We start from the raw sequence: 15,186 nt of genomic DNA, 5'->3' as shown, positions 1-15,186 counted from the left end.
AACTCTATAGAAAGCATTTTGTATCCTTTTCCAGCTGGTAAGCATCAACTTTTTTTTTTCTGAGGTCCTCAAATCGCCTTTGATCGAGGGATGGCATACTTCCAAAAACCCTTGTTGTGAAGATCAGACTTTAATAGTGAAGACTCAGGATTATGTTCTTTAAATGGGGTAGGGCCCCTTCCCCGACTCATACCTGATTGCCATCCTGTTGATGGAAACACCTGACTCTAATGTCCCCTTGAAATGAACTGATAATCCTAGAGGTTCACCTGCTTTTTCCAGCAAATACATGTAATATTGAATCATTTTTTTAATAAATAAATGAACACGTGTGATGTTTTTGTGTTATTTATTTAATTGGGTTCTCTTTATCTTGTTTTAGTCTTATGAAAATTAAATATACTATATTTATGTTTCCATTTACCTGCTTTACAAATCATAACCTTAATGATCTCCTGTCTGTTGGTCAGACATGATTTTTCTTAAATCCACCCTGCTGTGTTCAATTGTGCTCTTTTTTTCAAGGTATTATTACATTCTTTAGTATTGATACCAATGTTTTAGATAACTGTCTACAGGTCAGTGGTTACCTGTTTACGTTCTTCCACCTTTTAAAATCATGGGATCACCTTTGCAGCCCTTCAGTCCACAGGAACAGTTCTGGAATCTGGAATTTTCAAAATTTTCACAACTCTAAGAGATGGAATATTGGATATGTAGCATTTATTAGCTTATTATCTCACTAGTTTTTCTTGTACTTTGGCTTGTATTGACTGCCTGATTCAGTTTTTTATTCTGACTATAGCCTTGGTTATTTTGTTCCATGAAGGCTGACTCTTCCCCCCCCCCCCCCCCATTTTCAAGGTTAAAAAAGTGACTTTTTCATGTTACCTTTGTATAAGCCAACCCCTTTTGTAGAGGTTTTTGATTTAACCAGAAAAGATCACAAGATCTCAAAATAAAGAGAAGTATAACATAGCAAAGATGAGTGGGAAGCCGGAGGATTGGGAAACTTTTAAAGAGCAACAGAAGGTAACTAAAAAGGCAATACACAGAGAAAAACTGAGGTAAATTAACCAAGAATATAAAGGAGGATAGTAAAAGCTTCTTTAGGTATGTGAAAAGGAAAAAAAATAGTTAAGACCAAAATTGGGCCCTTGAAGACAGAAACTGGTGAATTTAATATGGGGAACCAGGAAATGGCAGATGAGTTGAGCAGGTACTTTGGATCTGTCTTCATTAGGGAAGACACAAACAATCTCCCAGATATAATAGTGGCCAAAGGACCTAGGGTAATGGATGAACTGAAGGAAATTTATATTAGGCAGGAAATGGTGTTGGATAGACTGTTGGGTCTGAAGGCTGATAAGTCCCCGGGACCTGATGGTCTGCATCCCAGGGTACTTAAGGAGGTGGCTTTAGAAATCGTGGGCGCATTGGTAATCATTTTCCAATGATCTATAGATTCAGGATCAGTTCCTGTGGATTGGAGGGTGGCTAATGTCCCTCTCTTCAAGAAGGGAGGAAGAGAGAAAACAGGGAATTATAGATCGGTTAGCCTGACGTCAGTGGTGGGAAAGATGCTGGAGTCAATTGTAAAAGATGAAATTACAACACATCTGGATAGCAGTAACAGGATCGGTCTGAGTCAGCATGGATTTACGAAGGGGAAATCGTGCTTGACTAATCTTCTGGAATTTTTTGAGGATGTAACTATGAAAATGGACAAGGGAGAGCCAGTGGATGTAGTGTACCTGGGCTTTCAGAAAGCCTTTGATAAAGTCCCACCTAGGAGATTAGTGGGCAAAATTAGGGCACATGGTATTGGGGGCAGAGTACTGACATGGATTGAAAATTGGCTAGCTGACAGAAAACAAAGAGTAGCGATTAACGGGTCCCTTTCGGAATTGTTGGCGGTGACTAGTGGGGTACTGCAGGGTTCAGTGCTGGGACTGCAGCTGTTTACAATATAAATGATTTAGATGAGGGAATTAAAAGTAACATTAGCAAATTTGCCGATGACACAAAGCTGGGTGGCAGTGTGAAATGTGAGGAAGATGTTATGAGAATGCAGGGTGACTTGGACAGGCTGGGTGAGTGGGCAGATGCAGTTTAATGTGGATAAATGTGAGGTTATCCACTTTGATGGTAAGAGCAGGAAGGCAAATTATTATCTAAATGGAGTCAAGTTAGGAAAAGGGGAAGTACAATGAGGTCTAGGTGTTCTTGTACATCAGTCACTGAAAGCAGGCATGCAAGTACAGCGGGCTGTGAAGAAAGCTAATGGCATGCTGGCCTTCATAACAAGGGGAATTGAGTATAAGAGCAAAGAGGTCCTTCTGCAGCTGTACAGGGCCCTGGTGAGACCACACCTGGAGTACTGTGTGCAGTTTTGGTCTCCAGATTTGAGGAAGGACATTCTTGCTATTGAGGGAGTGCAGCGTAGGTTCACAAGGTTAATTCCCGGGATGGCGGGACTGTCATATGTCGAAAGATTGGAGCGACTGGGCTTGTACACTCTGGAATTTAGAAGGCCGAGAGGGGATCTTATTGAAACATATAAGATTATTAAGGGATTTGACACGCTGGAGGCAGGAAGCATGTTCCCGCTGATGGGTGAGTCCAGAACCGGAGGCCACAGTTTAAGAATAAGGGGTAGGCCATTTAGAACGGAGTTGAGGAAAAACTTTTTCACCCAGAGAGTGGTGGATGTATGGAATGCTCTGTCCCAGAAGACTGTGGAGGCCAAGTCTCTGGATGCTTTCAAGAAAGAGATGGATAGAACTCTTAAAGATAGAGGAATCAAAGGTTATGGGGATAAGGCAGGAACTGGATACTGATTGTGGATGATCAGCCATGATCACAGTGAATGGTGATGCTAGCTCGAAGGGCTGAATGGCCTGCTGCACCTGTTGTCTATTGTCTATGCCAGTACTCAGCTTTGCCGGATCTGGAACCTGGAAATTTTGTGAACCAGTACCTGCTAAGAAAACAGGCCTACACATTGTAGAGCGTTATAAGCAAATTCTTAATAAGGGAGGGAAATTTTGGATTAGGTCTCCAATGGTAAAGAATCCTCTGGAATGTAACCCCCGTGAAACCATGTAGCGCCCAACATAACACGGGGTGGCAGGATCAGTATGTGTACTCAGTATTGAATTTGCGACCACCACGTACAAAAGATTAAAACGAATGCAATATGCTGGCTCCAAGCTGAAAGTTGTTGATTTTGCTAAAGGAATGAATAATTCTGCAGCTGCTAAGAAGTTTAGTGTAAACGAGAAACAAATGAGAGAGTAGAGAAAGGCAGAGGACATGCTGAGGGAAATACCAAAGACGAAATGTGCAAGCCGTGGGAAAACATGCCAGTGGCCAGAACTGGAAGAAAAAGTTTTAGAGTGGGTGAATCACCAGCGATTGTCTGGATACATTGTTACCAGAGAAATGATTCGAATTCAAGCGTTGAAATGGGACGATAAACACCGTGAGGTCAGTGAAAATTTCAAAGCTACGCGAAGTTGGTGCACCCAATTTATGAATAGACATGATCTTGTGTTGAGACAAAAAACAAAGATTGCTCAGAAAATTTCTGCAGGGGGGTGTTGTTTACGTCCAAAAACACTGCTGGATGGATGAAGCGGGTTGCTTGAAGTGGGTTAAAGAAGTTGAAGTCCCGAAGGTTTCAGGAAGGGAAAGTGGCTACTTGTCTGGGACATGTTCAAAGCTGTTCAGGTGAGACAAAAGCAGCATTGAAAGCTGAAAATACGGACATTGATGTCCGTGTTCCAGCCACTAGATTCGAGTTTAAACAAACCATTCAAAGAATTCATGTGTTGACAGTGGAACGAATGTGACTGAAAAACAGCCAATAAATACGACTTGTCTTCCGTGTATTCGTTTTATAAAGTTGGCACCCTCTGTATAAGCTGACCCCATAATTTTAGGACCAAAATTTAGGGCTAAATTCTCGGCTTATACACTGGAATTTATGGTAATTTATTTCCTGGGCTATGTCTTTCTTTCTTCATTATAAATTCTCCATTATGACTGTCAGGGAGATTCCATTCCATGTTTCTTTTACTCATCTTGGAACCCACTGTTTTGAGCTGATCAACAGTCAGGTGATTAAACCTCCTGCTCTTTCGTAATGTATGAGGAAGAGTAGCCTCTCGCTGAATCATTGCAAAGGTTGCAGTTTCAATTTGTGGGAAACGCTGGAGTGACAGTGTAACCTTTCAGTTTGGATTAGTAAAAGAAATGACATGGCCTAAAAATGTTGCTGCTTGTTTTTCATTGGGGAGCATGATGCTCATTCTGAAATGAAATATTGGCAATATTCAAAGCTTTTCAGTTGATTAGGGATGAAATGTAAACACTTGCATTTTAATTTAAAATACAACTAAGCTTTTACATTTTTCTTTTAAAGGGCATGGATGATATCCAGGTGCGAACTGCTGCTACAGAGATATTTTCTTATCTGGTAGAATATAGTCCATCCATGGTACGTGAGTTTGTAATGCAGGAAGCTCAGCAGAGTGATGATGTAAGTATTTGACCTTCTTAAGTCTATTGGCTTCAACGTAGCTGTAAATGGCATAAATATGAATGATGATCCTTTTTCTTTTGTTTTCTTAATAACAGTGGTCTGTTTCTATGTAATGCTTTAGAAATATAGGACATTAATGATTTTGGGTGATGAACATAATTTGGCATGAATTAGAACACAGGCACGCAACAGAACTTGGTGTAAGTTAGGGATGTCAACTTGGAAATTTTTGGGGTATCCTCAGAATGGTGGTAGAGTCAGGAGAGATGTTGAGAGTCAGGTAATAAATGTGTGATTCAGGTTTCAGCAGCAAATCACGTGAAGCAGGAGTGGAGCTGGGCAGTGTGATACTGATGGGAAAGGATATCTCAACGTTGACTTGTATTTGTAGTCCAAATTTCAACTCATTTCCAGATCAAATAGTAAATGACTTTATGTAGTTTCAGTCACTTGCTGAGAGGATGCATTGAATTTTTGTCTTTTGATCGTTTGTTCAAATTCCTTTGTTTTTTTTCATGATGTGGACTGGCAATCATTTATTGCCTATTCCTAATTGTCAATGAACTAAGGCAGTTAAGAATCAATTATATTGATGGATTTCAGTTTGTATTTAGGTAGGATTGGATAAATATGGCAAATTGACTTCCCAGGAGGACATTGTAACATTTTGTTGTTACAGGAGTTAGGTTTTTTACTTAAATTGAGATCGTGTAACAGTTTAAATTTTAATTTCCATACTTATCACTGTGTCACTGTACTCTTATTTACTTGCAGATGTTAGAAAAGTCTGACAATTTAACAACTGCATATAGGTTAAAAAATGATAAGATGGAGCTGCTAAAACTCCTGTTTTATTGATGTTGACAGAGTGGTAAGATATTAGATTCTGTGGGTCACCACACAAAATGATACAGGTTATTCCGGAAATATAGCTGAGTGCCAAAGAATTAAACCAGTTCATTACTATTCCATCTATTCAGATGATGGAGTGGTGCTGAAAGAGGAGAGATTGTTGTTAACTGTGTCAAAAACTGCAGGTATGTCTGAGGAAGATAAGGGATAGATTATCTTTTTGTGAACATATGCGATATGAATAAGTGCAATTTTATTTGCTTTACATTTTTGAGGGTTTGTTGGATATGTTTGAATCATAAAATACTACAATGCTCAAAATATTTGGCCTTCTGTTCCTAAACATGAGGTGTTTAGGTAGAAAGAGCTGGAGTAAAAATTATAATGTCTAGTAGTAAACTAGATATTATAAGCTCTGTTTTGTCAAGTGGTTGATCTTGTGTCGCGCAGAATTTCATGATACACTAGTATTTCACTTTGACCTAATTATACATGAAAAACAATTCATAAATCCACCAAATTATACATGAGAAAGGATGACCAATATGGCAGGGGGATGGGAACCAGTATGATAGAACTGAGGATGAGCCATCAGGTTTACGAGTAGATGATGGATATAACATGAATGTAAGGAAGGACAAGCCAATGATTGGGTACAAGTGAAAACAGAGCAAAGAGTAACATTGTACCACAAAGACAAGACTCTAAAGGGAAAGGAATGCAGGACTCATGGTGCAATTGGAGATTGGTTGGTATGACATTATGGGCATCACTGAGTCATGGCTGAAAGAAGACCATAGTTGGGAGCTTAACATCAAAGGATGTACTTTGGATTGAAAGGACAGGCAGGAAGGATTAGGCGGTGGTGTGGCTCCATTGGTAAGAGATGGAATTACATCTTTAGAAAGAGTTGACATAGGGTCAGAGAATGTTGAATCTTTATGGGTGCAGTTAGGAAATTGCAAGGGTAAAAAAAAACATTACAGGACTCATACAGTGGCATGCAAAAGTTTGGGCACCCTGGTCAAATTTTCTGTTACTGTGAATAGTTAAGTGAGTAGAAGATGAACTGATCTCCAAAAGTCCTAAAGTTAAAGATGAAATATTCTTTTCAACATTTTAAGCAAGATTAGTGTATTATTTTTGTTTTGTACAATTTTAGAGTGAAAAAAAGGAAAGGAGCACCATGCAAAAGTTTGGAGATTTGAGCTCTCAGATAACTTTTACCAAGGTCTCAGACCTTAATTAGCTTGTTAGGGCTATGGCTTGTTCACAGTCATCATTAGGAAAGGCCAGGTGATGCAAATTTCAAAGCTTTATAAATACCCTGACTCCTCAAACCATATCCCAACAATCAGCAGCTGCCTAGCACTCTGAAAATTAAAATAATTGATGCTCACAAAGCAGGAGAAGGCTATAAAAAGATAGCAAAGCATTTTCAGGTAGCCTTTTCTTCAGTTTGTAATGTAATTAAGAAATGGCAGTTTACAGGTACGCTGGAGGTCAAGTTGAGGTCTGGAAGACCAAGAAAACTTTCCAAGAGAACTGCTGGTAGGATTGCTAGAAAGGCAAATCAAAACCCCCATTTGACTGCAAAAGACCTTCAGGAAGATTTAGCAGACTCTGGAGTGGTAGTGCATTGTTCTACTGTGCAGCAACACCTGCACAAATATGACCTCCATGGAAGAGTCATCAGAAGAAAACCTTTCCTGCGTCCTCACCACAAAATTCAGCATCAGAAAGTTTGCAAAGGAACATCTAAACAAGCCTGATGCATTTTGGAAACAAGTCCTGTGGACTGATGAAGTTAAAATAGAATTTTTTGGCCGCAATGAGCAAAGGTATGTTTGGAGAGAAAAGGGTGCAGAATTTCATGAAAAGAACCCCTCTCCAACTGTTAAGCACAAGGGTGGATCGATCATGCTTTGGGCTTGTGTTGCAGCCAGTGGCACGGGGAACATTTCACTGGTAGAGGGAAGAATGAATTCAATTAAATACCAGCAAATTTTGTAAGCAAACATCACACTGTCTGTAAAAAAGCTGAAGATGAAAAGAGGATGGCTTCTACAACAGGATAATGACCCTAAACACACCTCAAAATCCACAATGGACTACCTCAAGAGGCGCAAGCTGAAGGTTTTGCCATGGGCCTCACAGTTCCCAACCTAAACATCATCAGAAATCTGTGGATAGACCTCAAAAAAAAACAGTGCATGCAAGACGGCCCAAGAATCTCACAGGACTAGAAACCTTTTGCAAGGAAGAATGGGCGAAAGTCCAGCAAACAAGAATTGGAAGACTCTTAGCTGGCTACAGAAAGCGTTTACAAGCTGTGATACTTGCCATAGGGGGTGTTACTAAGTACTGACCATGCAGGGTGCCCAAACTTTTGTTTCAGGCCCTTTTCCTTTTTTGTTATTTTGAAACTGTAAAAGATGGAAATAAAAAAGTAATCTTGCGTAAAATATTAAAGAAATGTGTCATCTTTAACTTTATGCCTTTCGGAAATCAGGTCATCTTTTATTCGCTTAGCTATTCACAGTAACAGAAATTTTGACGGGTGCCCAAACTTTTGCATGCCACTGTATAGGCTTCCAAATAGTACTCAAGATGTTGGGTTAAGATTGTAAAGGGAGCTGGAAAAGTCATGTAATAAGGGTAATGACACAATTGTAATGGGGAACTTCATTGTGCAAGGTGATTGGGAAAACCTGTTGGTGTTAGATTGCAAGGAAGGGAATTTGTTGAAGGCCTACGAGATGGCTTTTTTAGAGCAACTTGTGCTTGAACCTACTCAGGGAAAGGCTATCTTAGATTGGGTGTTCTGTAATAACCCAGTTCTCATTAGGGAGGTTAACATAAAGGAACCCTTAGGAGGCATTGATGATAATATGATTTAATTCATACTTCAGTTTGAGAGGGAGAAGCATAACTCGTGTATCAGTATTGCAGTGGAATAAAGGGAATTACAGAGGCATGAGAGAGGAACTTGCCCAGGTGGATTGGAGGAGGATACTGGTCGGGATGACAGCAGAGCAGAGTTGGCTGAAATTTCTGGGAGTAGTTCACAAGCTGCAGGATAGATATGTCCCACAGAGGAAGAAGTTCTCAATTGGTAGGGTTAGGCATCCATGGCTGACAAGGGAAATGAAGGACTGCATAAAAGCCAAGGAAGGCCACATGGGAAAGCACTGAGCAGAAGGTCACATGGGAAAAGACGATGGTGAACATATGTACCAAGGAAGGATACATGGATGTAGTAGTGAATCAGGGTAAGGATGTGCTTGAAGAGTCGACAAGCGATGAAACCTCAGAGGGAAGGCAGTGAGAGAGAGTCTCGCAGGACTTCCATTGGGGAGAAGAGTAAAGCTTCTTCAAAGTCAGCATGCCTTAAAGAGACTTGATAGTGGAGTGGTACTATAGAGATGCACAAGACTGCCAATGCTGAAACCAGGAGCAACAAACTTCACCCTGTGGTTTTTCCTCTGCATCTTGCACTGTACCATCTCTACCATAAGGTACCTTATGTTCCTTTCCCTTTCTCTTCCATAGCTCTAGGCCACAATTTACCAAATATACTCAGATCCACAATTTTTCCTCTTTCTTGTTTGTTGCTCCAGATTCTAGCATCTTTAGTCTATCTTGACTCTTGTGTTTCAGAAAGTGATTGATGGTGAAAACGTCCAGGAACTATTCCTACTTAGGCTGCCGGTGACTAGTGGTGTTCTGCAAGGCATGGTGTTATGACCACTTCTTTTTACACTCTATGTCAATGATTTGGATGATGGAATTAATGGGTTTGTGGCCACGTTTGTAGATGATACAAAGATAGGTGGAGGAGCTGGTAGCATTGAGGAAGTGGGGCGGTTTCAAAAGGACTTAGACAGATTGGGGGAATAAGCAAAGAAGTGGCTGATGAAATATAATGTAGGGAAGTGCATGGTCATGCATTCTGTTAGAAGGAACAAAAGCATAGACTATTTTCTAAACAGGCAGAAAATTCAAAAATCTGAGGTGCAAAGGGACTCTGAAGTCTTCGTGCAGGCTTCCCTAAAGGTTAGCTTGCAGGTTGAGTCAGTGGTGAGGTAGGCAAATGTATTGTTGGCATTCATTTCACAAGCACCAGAATATAAAAGCTAGGATATAATGCTGAGGCTTTATAAGGCACTGGTGAGGCTTCACTTGAAGTATTGTGAGCAGCTTTGGGCCCCTTATCTAAGAAAGGATGTGCTGGCATTGGCGAGTGTTCTGAGGAGGTACATGAGAATGAATCCAGAAGTGTAAAGAAACATAGAAAACATGCAGCACAGTACAAGCCCTTCGGTCCACAAAGCCGTGCCGAACGTGTATTTTAGAAATTACCCAGGGTTACCCATAGCCCTCTATTTTTCTAATCTCTATGTATCTATCCAGGAGTCTCTTAAAAGACCCTATTGTATCCGCCTCCACTGCCATCACCGGCAGCCCATTCCACGTACTCACCACTCTGAGTAAAAAACTTAACCCTGACCTCTCCTTTGTACCTACCTCCCAGCACCTTAAAACTATGCCCTCCCGTATTAGCCATTTCAGCCTGGGAAAAGGCCTCTGACTATCCACACGATCAATGCCTCTCATCATCTTGTACACCTCTATCAGGTCACCTCTTATCTTCCGCTGCTCAAAGGTTATCTTATGAGGAGCATTTGATGGCTCTGGGCCTGTACTTGGAGTAATTTAGAAGAATGGGGGCGGGGGGGGGATATCATTAAAACCTTGCAGATGTTGAAAGACATAGACAGAGTGGATGTGGAGAGAATGTTTCCTGTAGTGTTAGGAATCTAGGACCAGAGGGCACAACCTCTGCTCCTATTCACCCATGCAAGACTCATTCAGAAAGTAGAGAGCTATGGGATCTAAGGAGAGATTGCTTTGTAGATCCAGAATTGGCTTGCCCACAGAAGGCAAAGGGTGGTTGTAAATGGGTCGTACTGTGCATGGAGGTCGATGACCAGTGGTGTTCTGCAAAGATCTGTTCTGGGACTCTTCCTCTTTGTAATTTTTATAAGTGACCTGGATGAGGAAGTAGAAGGGTGGGTTAGTAAGTTTGCTGAAGACTCAAAAATTGGGGGTGTTGTGGATAGTGTGGAGGGTTGTCAGAGGTTACAGTGGAACATTGATAGAGTGCAGAACTGGGCTGACAAGTGGCAGATGGGAGTACAACCTAGGTAAGTGTGATGTCCATTTTGGTAGGTCAAATTTGAAGACAGAATATTATAATGGTAAGGCTCTTGGCAGTGTGGAGGATCAGAGAGATCTCGAAGTCCTTGTCCATGGGTCACTTAAAGCTGCTGTGCAGGTTGACAGTGTTATTAAGAAGGCATATGGTGTGCTGGCCTTCATCAACTGTGGGATTGAGTTCAAAAGCCATGTTACAGCTATATAAGACCTTAAGTTAGATCACACTTGGAGTACTATGTCCAGTTCTGGTCACCTCACTACAGGAAGGATGTGTATACCATAGAGAGAGTGCAGAAGAGATTTATCAGGATGTTGCCTGGATTGGAGAGCGTGCCTTATGAGAATAGGTTGAGTGAACTTGGCTTTTTCTCTTTGGAGTGACGGAGGATGAGAGTTGACCTGATAGAGGTGTATAAGATGATGAGAGGCATTGATCGTGTGGATAGCCAGAGGCTTTTTCCCAGGGCTGAAATGGCTAACACGGGGGAGCATAGTTCTAAGGTGCTTGGAAGTAGGTACAGAGGGAATGTCAGAGGTAAGTTTTTCCACACAGAGTGGTGAGTGCATGGAATGCACTACCAGTGATGGTGGTAGAGGTGGATACAATAGGGTCTTTTAAGATAGGTACATGGAGCTTAGAAAAGTAGAGGGGCTATGCAGTAGGGAGATACAAGGCAATTTCTAGAGTAGGTTACATGGTTGGGACAACATTGTGGGCCGAAGGGCCTGTAAAGTGCTGTAGATTTCTGTTCTATGCAAAGGCATATAAAGTAGCTAAGGAAATTATAGGCAGTTAGTCTAATCTCAGTGGTTTGGAAAGTGTTGGAGTCTATTAATAAGGAAGAAGTTTCAAGGTACTTGGAGACCAGTGATAAGTCAAAGTCAGCATGGTTTCTGTATAGGGAGATCTTGCCTGATGAATTGGAAGTAGAGTCAGAGGGAATGAGTTGGCTGGGGTCTTTACGGACATTTTTAATCTGTCCCTGGCCCAGGCGGTTGGCCCCACAAGCTTCAAGATTGCCACCATCATGCCAGTGCCGTAGCATTCCACTGCCACAGGCCTGAATGACTTCCACCCAGTTGCAGTCACCCTCATCATTGCAAAGTGCTTTGAGAGACTGGTTCTATCACATCTGAAATCCTGTCTTCCCACTACCCTGGACCCCCATCAATTTGCCTATTGCACCAACAGGTCAACAGAGGACGCCATCTTCAGGGCACTTCACTCTGCCTTGACCCACTTGGACAGCCCCAACTCTAACATCAGAATGCTGTTCATTGACTTTAGTTCGGCATTCAATACTGTGATCCCCTCGAATCTGATCGCCAACCTTCGCCAGCTTGGTATCAGCTCATCCCTCTGCAATTGGACCTTGGACTTTCTGGCTAACAGACTCCATTCAGTTAAGTTAGACAACCTCTCCTCCACTCTCACCCTGAAGGCTGTGTGCTGAGCCCTTTTCTGTACTCCCTTTCCACCTATTATTGCATTCCTGTACACGGTTCTAACTCCATAATCAAGTTTGCAGACGACACCACGGTGGTTGGCCTGATCAAAGGGGATGATGAGATGGCCTACAAGGACGAGGTCCAGCACCTGGCCACGTGGTGTGCTGACAACAACCTGGCTGTTAACACCCAGAAGACTAAGGAGATCATTGTGGACTTCAGGCACGCTGGGAGCCACACTCATGTATCAAGCTTCAAATTCCTTGGTGTCCACATTTCTGAGGGTCTCACCTGGTCCCTGAACTCCTCCATCCTGATCAAAAAGGCACAACAGTGCCTTTATTTCCTGTGGAGCACCAAGAAAGCTCACCTCTGTTCCAGGATACTGACGGACTTTTACTGCTGTACCATTGAGAGCATACTCACCAACTGCATCTCAGTGTGGTATGGCGATTGTCTCATATTGGACCGCAAAGCACTTCAGCATGTGGTGAAAACTGCCCAGCGGATTATTGGCACCCAATTGCCCACCATTGAGAACATCTACCATAAATGCTGCCTAGGCAGGGCGAAAAGCATTATTAAGGATGCAACTCACCCTACCCTTGGACTTTTTGCTCTCCTCCCATCCGGTAGGCGCTACAGAGCCTCTGCTCCCGCACCAGCAGGCACAGGAAGATCTTCTTCGCTGAGGCTATGACCCTGCTGAACCTCACATCACAGCACTAAGCATTATTGCACCCATATTGTACTGTCTCAGTACTTTTATATTTGTGTGCTGTAGCACTTACTTTTTATTCGCAGTTATTTTGTAAATAGCACTACTCTTTGCATTTCTGGTCAGGTGCTAACTGCATCTGTACTCGGCACAATGACAAAGTTTAATTTAATCTAATCTGGTAGAGTTCTTCGAGGAAGTAGCAAGCAGGGTGGACAAAGGAGAGGTGGGGGATGTCATTTACAAAGAACTGAAAAGCTTGAGCATGTAGATATTAAGAGGATGTGCTGGAGCTTTTTGAAAGCATCAAGTTGGGTAAGTCGCCGGGACCAGATGAGATGTACCTCAGACTACTGTGGGAGGTGAGGGAGGAGATTGCTGAGCCTCTGGCGATGATCTTTGCATCATCAATGGGGACAGGAGAGGTTCCGGAGGATTGGAGGGTTGTGGATGTTGTTCCATTATTCAAGAACAGGAGTAGAGATAGCCCAGGAACTTATAGACCAGTGAGAGTTACTTCAGTGGTTGGTAAGTTGATGGAGAAGATCCTGAGAGGCAGGATTTATGAACATTTGGAGAGGCATAATATGATTAGGAATAGTCAGCCTGCTTGTGCTTTATGAGCCTGATTGAATTTTTTGAGGATGTGACTAAACACACTGATGAAGGAAGAGCAGTAGATGTATATGGATTTCAGCTAGGCATTTGACAAGGTACCCCATGCAAGGCTTATTGAGAAAGTAAGGAGGCATGGGATCCAAGAGGACATTGCTTTGTGGATCCAGGACTGGCTTGCCCGCAGAAGGCAAAGAGTGGTTGTAGACAGGTCATATTCTGCATGGAGGTTGGTCACCAGTGGTGTGCCTCGGGGATCTGTTCTGGGACTCCTACTGTTCGTGATTTTGGTAAATGACTTGGATGAGGAAGTGGAGGGATAGGTTAGTAAATTTGCTGATGACACAAAGGTTGGGGGTGTTGTGGATAGTGTGGATGGCTGTCAGAGGTTACAGTGAGACATTGGTAGGATGCAAACTGGCCTGAGAAGTGGCAGATGGAGTTCAGCCCAGATAAGTGTGAAGTGACACACATGAAAGTTGCTGGTGAACGCAGCAGGCCAAGCAGCATCTGTAGGAAGAGGTGCAGTCGACGTTTCAGGCCGAGACCCTTCGTCAGGACTAACTGAAGGAAGAGTGAGTAAGGGATTTGAGAGGGGGAGGGGGAGATCCAAAATGATAGGAGAAGACAGGAGGGGGAGGGATGGAGCCAAGAGCTGGACAGGTGATTGGCAAAAGGGGATACGAGAGGATCATGGGACAGGAGGTCCGGGAAGAAAGACAATGGGGGGGGGGGGGGACCCAGAGGATGGGCAAGAGGTATATTCAGAGGGACAGAGGAAGAAAAAGGAGAGTGAGAGAAAGAATGTGTGCATAAAAATAAGTAACAGATGGGGTACGAGGGGGAGGTGGGGCCTAGCGGAAGTTAGAGAAGTCGATGTTCATGCCATCAGGTTGAAGGCTACCCAGACGGAATATAAGGTGTTGTTCCTCCAACCTGAGTGTGGCTTCATCTTTACAGTAGAGGAGGCCGTGGATAGACATGTCAGAATGGGATGTGGAATTAAAATGTGTGGCCACTGGGAGATCCTGCTTTCTCTGGCGGACAGAGCGTAGATGTTCAGTAAAGCGGTCTCCCAGTCTGCGTGGGGTCTCGCCAATATATAAAAGGCCACATCGGGAGCACCGGATGCAGTATATCACCCCAGTCGACTCACAGGTGAAGTGTTGCCTCACCTGGAAGGACTGTTTGGGGCCCTGAATGGTGGTAAGGGAGGAAGTGTAAGGGCATGTGTAGCACTTGTTCTGCTTACACGGATAAGTGCCAGGAGGGAGATCAGTGGGGAGGGATGGGGGGATCCCGTTGGAGGTGGCAGAAGTTACGGAGAATAATATGTTGGACCCGGAGACTGGTGGGGTGGTAGGTGAGGACCAGGGGAACCCTATTCCTAGTGGGGTGGCGGGAGGATGGAGTGAGAGCAGATGTACGTGAAATGGGGGAGATGCGTTTAAGAGCAGAGTTGATAGTGGAGGAAGGGAAGCCCCTTTCTTTAAAAAATGAAGACATCTCCCTCGTCCTAGAATGAAAAGCCTCATCCTGAGAGCAGATGCGGCGGAGACGGAGGAATTGCGAGAAGGGGATGGCGTTTTTGCAAGAGACAGGGTGAGAAGAGGTATAGTCCAGATAGCTGTGAGAGTCAGTAGGCTTATAGTAGACATCAGTGGATAAGCTGTCTCCAGAGACAGAGACAGAAAGATCTAGAAAGGGGAGGGAGGTGTCGGAAATGGACCAGGTAAACTTGAGGGCAGGGTGAAAGTTGGAGGCAAAGTTAATAAAGTCAAGGAGT

General features: G+C 43.1%; 1 protein-coding gene across 1 annotated transcript in view; it reads left to right on the top strand.

Annotated features, from left to right (window-relative positions):
- Positions 1–15,186, top strand: part of LOC140201332 (serine/threonine-protein phosphatase 4 regulatory subunit 3-like) — an 82,185-nt gene that overhangs the window by 33,435 nt on the left and 33,564 nt on the right. The window contains exon 7 of the mRNA XM_072265260.1: positions 4,427–4,543. Within this exon, the coding sequence (XP_072121361.1) occupies positions 4,427–4,543 (117 nt within the window). The remainder of the gene's footprint in view (positions 1–4,426; positions 4,544–15,186) is intronic.

Source organism: Mobula birostris, chromosome 8, assembly GCF_030028105.1.
Source record: "Mobula birostris isolate sMobBir1 chromosome 8, sMobBir1.hap1, whole genome shotgun sequence".
NCBI lineage: Eukaryota > Metazoa > Chordata > Chondrichthyes > Myliobatiformes > Myliobatidae > Mobula > Mobula birostris.
This window is presented reverse-complemented; position numbering and strand designations above follow the sequence as displayed.